The sequence below is a fragment of the Tripterygium wilfordii genome, chromosome 18 (assembly GCF_013401445.1).
Source record: "Tripterygium wilfordii isolate XIE 37 chromosome 18, ASM1340144v1, whole genome shotgun sequence".
Classification (NCBI taxonomy): Eukaryota; Viridiplantae; Streptophyta; class Magnoliopsida; order Celastrales; family Celastraceae; genus Tripterygium; species Tripterygium wilfordii.
The window spans coordinates 369,925-377,452 of NC_052249.1; the positions used below are offsets into that span (position 1 = coordinate 369,925).

A 7,528-nucleotide genomic window follows, 5' to 3' on the forward strand; every position below is an offset into this window, starting at 1 on the left:
GTTATCTGTGGGCCGGTATCTATAAAGGTCGAGATAGACAGCTAGTATTTGGTGTATGTTGTATTGGGCTTACATGAGGGCTTATATTTTTAACTTTTTGTCCGAATCTTGCAGCCAATGATCTCTAAGATTAATGAATTAATGGGCTCATATGTAAACATTATTAACATTTGAGTGGGCCGGAGCCCTGAACAAAGGAATTGAATTTGAAATCTGGATAGAGTGGTCGAAGCATGTTACTCGTGGGCTTCTATACGGTTGTTTAATCTTACAGCTCATAAGAAATTTGATCATTTAGCATGAAAACCAGCATAAATCAGCGTAAATAATTACAAACGACATATTTTTTACTTTTGTCAGTCTGATCAGCGTGTGGCAGTTTTGGGGTTATTTTGAAATTTTCTGGGTAGTGAGTCTATTTGGTAATGCTTCTTTCCGGGTTTTTTTATTTTCAGTTTTAAAAAACAGAAAATAACCCCGCAAATCATTTGTTTGTCAAATTTAGAAAACTCGTGAAACATGTCAAGTCACTTAAGAATAAAAAAAAATACGTTTTCTGAAAAAAATAAAAAATAAAAAATGGAAAACAAGGAGAGAATGAAAAGGAAAGAAAACATAAAACAGAGGGACCCTAGGATTTCTGTCTAGCTTTCAAAAAGTAAAAAAAAAAAAAAAACATGTATGCAACTTGGAAATATAGAATTAGATTCTTTTCTTCTTGACATGCATTGAGTCTTTTTTTATTTATTCTTGGGTGTTTTTGCTTATGATCATGACGAGAGCATCTCTAATGTGGAGAGGAGAATCAAACTTTAGATGAGTATGGAAACATAATGTAGTGCACATAAAAGAAATTCTGGCCCCGGATATATTCATATAACCTTCTGAACTATATAACCCCCCACATCAAGGCAAAGTAACCAGCAGAGCTTTTCCGGTCAGCACCAAATCACCATGAGCCGTGGCAATATTGATTGGAATTATCGCACTCTGCGACATACACGTCCCCGGAATGTTCCCTTTCAAGCCATCACCACCCAAGTAAGGTTTTTTTCTTCTTCCAAAGATAATATTTTGATCCATTAATTAATTGTATATGTTTTGGTAATTTCATCAGGATTCAAGCGAACGTATACACGATCCATGGCGTCCCAATGAAGAGAGAATGGTAACAAGACCTGTTGGTTTTTCTGGGTAATCAATCATTCTTTAGTGGCGTTGGAAAAAGAAAGAATTCAACTTTACTTGATTAGTCTGCTTTTGTGCAATCTGTTAATATCGCAACAAATCACTGCATTAATCTGCAGATATCCAGTGCAAACACAGTCTCCGGTGCCGATTATAATCCCAGCGCCACTTCCAATGCAGAGAAACCTGCCAGTTTCCACGCAAGAAGTAGTTGACTCCTCCAGATTGTCCAACGACGAGCAACACGAGCCAGTAATGAAGAACCTCAAGAAAGAAATCTACGACCCAATAGGAAAGAAACTATCAGAAAGAATCTGTTTGTACTACAGAGACAGAGCCAAATTGATTAACCAGGCGAAGAACAAGGACTTGGATGAGGAGGGCAAAAGATGTGCAATTTGCTTGGAAGACTTTGAGCCTAAAGAGCAAGTTATTGTCACTCCTTGTAATCATATCTACCATGAAGACTGTATTGTTCCATGGATAAAAACCCAGGGCAAGTGCCCTGTTTGTCGATATAAGATCGGAGAAGGATCTCAAGGAAGTGAAACTAGGCCGCCTGAGGATGTGATTGCCGGAGACTTTCTGACAATGTTAAGGGCCATGGAAGAGGCTTTTGTGTTAGGCACTACAACCCACTAATATATGATGTTATAGTAATTAGTAATAAAAATTTTGCTTTGAAATTTTACCATATTGATTGAAACATAGCATATTTACATGTTTTTAGCATAATTTCAAAGTTCAATCGTTTTACTTCATCATCATCATCCAAGCTTTTATCCCAAAGTTTAGGGTCGACTACATGAGTCTATGAAAACATAATTGAGAATCCATCACATATATTTATTTTCTTCGTTCATTTCTATCATGGATCATATGTTTATTCAATCCTATTAAATTCATATAATTTCTTATTACTTTGGGTCATGTCTTTTTTAGGTGTACCTCGTTGCCTCCCACTCTCTCTTATCCAAAGTTCAATCTTTTCTCTTAGGCAAAATAAACTCAAAACAATTAACTATAATCCCATAAAAGAAGCTTGTGCCATTGAACACTAGTCACAACTGCAGTGGAAGAATTATCTAAGCAAAAGCATTTTGTGGTGGCGAAGGCACAATAGTAGGAGACGAAGGGAAAATGATTGGGAATGCAGTCGAGTAATAATAGGGAAACAATGAGTCCCGAGGATATTTTTCAGAGACCACATCTACGGTTTTTCTTCGCAGGTTGCACGATACAATATACGGAGGTGGAAGAAGCAAAAACAGGATATCCCTATGGTTTGGATGAACACCCAATATGATTATGCCGGACTCGGACTCGACAAAATTTCTTGTTTGAAGGATTGAAGACTCATTGGACAGCATTTCATCCATATCAACATTATGCTTCAAACTCCATCTGCCCCTGCGTCTACCGTAATCAATCAATTCCCACACCATCAATCTTTGATGATCTTGGAACCATCGATCAGCCACCGCATGACAAATCCGCAGACGGCGTTTACAAGTTCCAAAGTATTCGACAGACCCACCCTCCTCCATGCCCGACGGCTTTTCAATGAACCAACATCTTTCGCGATTGCGATCATTGAATGGATCATACCCAACAATGCCGCGGTCAACACTCCACCAGAGAAGTAATCCTTTGTAAGCAACAGCATTGGGCGGGGTTGGCGTTAGCGACGGTTTAGGCCTCAAATCCAAGCTCAAATCAAAGCCTTGTGGACAAGGGACATGCACTTTACTCCATTCCCAAGTCTCTGATGAAAATATGTCCAAATCTATTGAAGTAAAACAACCCTCTCGTTGAGGAGCGCGCAGCACCCTGTATTTTCCTCATTGAGAATTGAAGGAGCCTCCTTCTTCATCGTCGGATAGAAACCCTACTCGAAGGAATTTGTGACAAGTAGGAGGAGCTGGTGCAGGAGGGAGGGCAACCCAGTCCGTTGTAGTAGGATTGCAGATGTGGTAAACTGATTGATTAATCTCTTTTGCAGCACAAAGCAATAGATCATTACAAGATCTCACCACATAAATTGGTTCGTCCTCATCTTCATCTCGAAAACAGGGGAGGCAACTCAGAGAGAATTTGGAAATGCTGGGATCATCCGAGACAAGAAAGAGTTGACCTTTCCTAGGCAGATGATGATAATTATGATTCCTAACTGGTAGACGTCGGAAATAGGATGCATGAGGTGGATCATCACCATCCTTCCTAAGTAGATGTTGGAGCAAGAACGCAAAAGGATTTTGACCTATAAATCATCCCCAAGCTTTTCAATTAACGACGAAGTTTCCATTTGTCTTCTCTGCTTTGAGTTGATCATGGCTGGTGGCTACTGGCTACTTGCAGCAGATGATATCAAAACCCAAGAATTTATTGAACTCTTAATTGCTTTAACACAGACTTAGTCCAAAGTCCTTACACAAATATCGGAGGTCAATCTGTAACTGATAATACAACAGTGTGGAGAAAAATACACATGTGAAATAACTAATTTCACGAAGAAAAATACTAGAAAAAAATTCTACAAAGTTGTAGCCTACGAGGAAGCAACTCCGTCCAAGGATAGAGAAGAGAGGTTGAAGCTTTGGACTTTTAGAAAGAGAGGTTGAAGTTGTAGCCCAATGGGCCGATGAGCTTGACAAATGGGCCGCATCGGGCCACCCGTTTGTTTTGTAACTTAAGGTTCGATTGGAGCTAAGCTGATGATAAGACTCTACATGCTATAAAATTAATATTTTTATGATATTATTAAATGTTTGGTGGTTTTTTAAAAAAACTCAGGATATTATAATTTTATGTAAAATGAGATTTTTATACGTAGATGGTATAATATTAAAACACCTCCAACACATTTTAATTTTATACGTGATACGATCATACGAGATAACACGTTAAATGACAAAAAACCCCACCCTCACTTTATATATTAAGAGATAATAATCTTAGGTGGATGTTGATGAGTTTTATAAGGTTATTTGTAATGATATTATGTAGGGGCGAGATTTGATGATTTTTTATCATTAAATAACTATAGAAACACTTAACAATAAAATTATTAAAACATAATTATTATGTTTTATGGGTTTGACCATATCAGAATAAATAGATTTAACAAATAATGAAAAGTGTGCGGTTAATTTTTTCGTAACACATAGGTCAGAGACCTATTTGTTCGTAGAACAAAGAAAAGTAACTAAAATGAAAATGAAATAATTTTTCGAGATGTAAAAAAAAAACATTATTCTAAAACAATTTAGCAAATATTATTTGTGAATTAAAATACAAAAGATATGGATGAAAAGTTTGTCCAATTTGAAAAAGAAAATTAAAAGTAGTTTTTCCATTCACTTGGAAAGAAACACAAATTATATAAGTAGCCAAGTAGGAGACGGAAATGACGTGTCCATCCCCCCAATACCGTCTTCTCTTCTACTACCTTGCGTGGTAGCTCCGTCGATCCTTTCTTTGCTCGTTTGATTGTCTAGCTCGAGTTCTGGTCCATCACATTCCGCCGCTCTCTGCCTTTCTCTCTGTCAACCCTAAGTCCAGGTACGTTCCATAACCTATCAATGGTCTCTAGCTTACACATTCGCTTGATCTCATCACGGGATTCCGGACTCTGATAATACGCGTGTACTGATTTGTTTTTGATTAGCTGTGTGGTTTTAATTTAGAAAAAAAAAAAAATGGTGCTCTATGCTTGCCCTTTATTTATTTACCAGCAAAATTGGTGGAATTAGAGGAAATTTTGGATGATTGTGGACTAGTTTATGTAAAAACCATAGCACCGATGGAGCACGGGAATTTTGGTGATTTATGGTGTTTTAATTGAATGATATAATAAATTTCTCAAGATTCTATCTGATTTGGTGATTAATATTTTTCTATTTCTGTCTATTAGGCGCAGGAAATTAGGATTACTGCCATGCAGTTTTGTTATGGGCAACCGAATTCTACAGATAAGTTCCAGTCATGTTTGTATTTGTATCGGTATCGTGGACTCTGTTGATTTTGCCTGGAGGCCTTGACAGTTTACTGAGATCAATGCTTTGTTAATCTGTTCCATTTAGTTGGTAACCAGCATTGCACCATGCCATATTACATACAAAGACTTTACAACACCTGCAGAGCGTCTTTTTCTCCACAAGGACCCATATCAGAAGAGGCTCTCGAAAAAGTGCGTGCTAAGTTAGGTATTGAGAAACAATTCTTGTTTATCAATTCTTATGTAGTTTTGAGCTTACTGAAATTTTTTGTGCTGGTTCATTGACTGTGTTTTGTTACATTTTTGGATATTCATGATGTAGTATTATCTGATTTATTTAATAAGAAAGGCCAATTGTAAATTTTATGAGAATGTTGAAAGGCTATTGGACTAAACTGCGTAGGGAAAATCCCAGGCATTAACACCAAACCACAACTATCATTTCAAATCCGATGCATTACATGAGATTCAAACCCCAAACATCCGACTTTAGGGAATGTCAAAGTCGACTTTATCAGAAAGATAATATTGACATTCATTTCTAGTTTGTAACATTCATTTCAGTTGACATGGGATGACCACTTTTGAGAACTTTGCAATGCATTCACATTTGAAGATCGAATTATCAGCTTTAACTTGTACTCTAGTGAAATTCTAGATTATATTTACTAATCAAGGTTCCTGGACTTCAACGACGCTTTTTTTTACTTCGCTCCCTTCACCTCCCACCCTTCTGTTTTTTGGTGCTTACTTGAATTTTAAGCTCTGATTTTGTCATCACTGCCTCCTTATGGTAGCTTGCATATGACTTATTATTGCAGAGAGAATGAAGCCCTATGGTGTTGGTCTTGAACAGGAGGCACAAATCGTTCGTAATTGGGTAGGTCCTGTTCATGAACGTAATGGAAGCTATCAGACGCTGCCTCCAATTAAATACCTGCATTTGCATGAGTGCGACAGCTTCTCTGTATGTGCATGCTTTATGTTATTATTGATCACAACCTTGTTAGTTTTCTAGACTTTAAGTTTAAATCTGGCTTCGAAATTCAATGGAATTTACAATATCAACGTTTCTTTGACAAAATTTCCATTGAGAAATTATAACTGTAAGAACTTACCACTGAATTTTGGTTGCAGTTCAATTAATAGTGCTATTAATGGTTATATTTTTCCCCACAGATGGGGATTTTCTGCATGCCACCCTCATCTATCATACCGCTTCATAATCATCCTGGAATGACCGTTTTGAGCAAGCTTATCTATGGATCATTACATGTGAAGTCATATGACTGGATTAATTTACCTGCACCTGATGACCCAATGGAAGGTTTGTCCTTTTTTTCAACTCTATTATTGATGCAGATTACCTTGGAGGTTTTTGGATTGAGGGTTTGAATCGTTGTTCTAGATGGGCTCTTAGCAGTTCTTAATATTACTCTGACTACCCAATGTACTGCATTTATGTAAAGGTGTATGAGCTGTCTTTAACCAGACTTTTTTCCAGCCATGTGTCAGTATGGTTATATTTATGTTCAAGACTAGTAAGAGTTTTGATCTGTGGTTTGCAGCAAGACCTGCAAAGCTTGTAAAGGACACTGATATGACGGCTCCTTCTGGGACAACAATTCTTTATCCGAACAGGGGAGGCAACATACATTGTTTTGGAGCCATAACACCTTGTGCTATTTTTGATATCCTGTCTCCACCTTACTCTTCAGAGGATGGACGACACTGCACTTATTTTAGAAGGTCCCCACGAATGGATCTACCTGGTAGTTGAGTCTATTCTCATTTATTCTCTACAATGATTAGCATTGAACCGCTTTTAAATTAAATGATGCTTCTAAGTTCTAGCACTAAATTTTGTTCCCCTTTATCTCATTGTCTAAATGAAGGTGAATTTGAAGTTAACGGTGAGATGGTTTCCGATGTTACTTGGCTAGAAGAGTTCCAACCCCCTGATGACTTTGTGATACGCAGAGGGCTGTACAAAGGTCCTGTTATTAGAACTTGAGAGTTATAGTAGTGGTGTATTGTTTATTCAAAATGCGATTGGATCTTCATTAGAAAAATATACTTAAAGGAAATACGGATCAGAATTTGCCAATAACCTTGATATGGATTTGAGTTTTTGATAAACCTTGGCAATAGTTGATGGTTTTGCATTTATGAAAGTTAGTCGTGGGGCTGCCTGTACATATTATTGTGCAGTCCTTTGATTTAATGGCCTCACTGTTAAATAGTGAGAGAGCTACTGGTAGTCTAGAATGCCTGTACATATTATTGAGATATCAACTGATCATAGTTGAACGGGAACTCATGCTGTTGGTGGCATTTTTGTTA

General features: G+C 37.3%; 2 protein-coding genes across 7 annotated transcripts; both read left to right on the forward strand.

Annotated features, from left to right (window-relative positions):
• Positions 1-823: 823 nt before the first annotated feature.
• LOC119984703 (probable E3 ubiquitin-protein ligase RHB1A) lies at positions 824-1,908 on the forward strand. The gene is made up of 3 exons (XM_038828781.1): positions 824-1,041; positions 1,118-1,194; positions 1,308-1,908. Exons 1-3 carry the CDS (start codon positions 955-957, stop codon positions 1,828-1,830), a joined length of 687 nt encoding a protein of 228 aa, XP_038684709.1. The 5' UTR covers positions 824-954; the 3' UTR covers positions 1,831-1,908.
• Positions 1,909-4,585: 2,677 nt separating this feature from the next.
• On the forward strand, positions 4,586-7,528 carry LOC119983726 (plant cysteine oxidase 4-like). Of its 6 annotated transcripts, none has more exons than XM_038827445.1 (7): positions 4,586-4,749; positions 5,102-5,174; positions 5,271-5,388; positions 6,007-6,065; positions 6,365-6,512; positions 6,754-6,960; positions 7,081-7,528. In XM_038827445.1, exons 2-7 carry the CDS (start codon positions 5,139-5,141, stop codon positions 7,197-7,199), a joined length of 687 nt encoding a protein of 228 aa, XP_038683373.1. In that variant the 5' UTR covers positions 4,586-4,749; positions 5,102-5,138; the 3' UTR covers positions 7,200-7,528. The 6 variants fall into 6 exon arrangements, with proteins under 6 accessions (XP_038683373.1, XP_038683368.1, XP_038683369.1 ...); XM_038827440.1 differs by having other exon boundaries at positions 4,590-4,749; positions 5,271-5,393; positions 6,007-6,152; XM_038827441.1 differs by having other exon boundaries at positions 4,590-4,749; positions 5,271-5,393; positions 6,007-6,152; positions 6,754-6,957.

What these genes read in the sequence shown, in the direction of transcription:
- LOC119984703 (XM_038828781.1), top strand. Translation starts at nt 955, where the DNA reads ATGAGCCGTGGCAATATTGATTGGAATTATCGCACTCTGCGACATACA. An exon ending in TTCAAGCCATCACCACCCAA is followed by an intron (nt 1,042 to 1,117) that starts GTAAGGTTTTTT and finishes TAATTTCATCAG; the next exon opens with GATTCAAGCGAACGTATACA. An exon ending in AGACCTGTTGGTTTTTCTGG is followed by an intron (nt 1,195 to 1,307) that starts GTAATCAATCAT and finishes ATTAATCTGCAG; the next exon opens with ATATCCAGTGCAAACACAGT.
- LOC119983726 (XM_038827440.1), top strand. Translation starts at nt 5,126, where the DNA reads ATGCAGTTTTGTTATGGGCAACCGAATTCTACAGATAAGTTCCAGTCA. An exon ending in AAAAGTGCGTGCTAAGTTAG is followed by an intron (nt 5,394 to 6,006) that starts GTATTGAGAAAC and finishes TTATTATTGCAG; the next exon opens with AGAGAATGAAGCCCTATGGT. An exon ending in ATGAGTGCGACAGCTTCTCT is followed by an intron (nt 6,153 to 6,364) that starts GTATGTGCATGC and finishes TTTTCCCCACAG; the next exon opens with ATGGGGATTTTCTGCATGCC.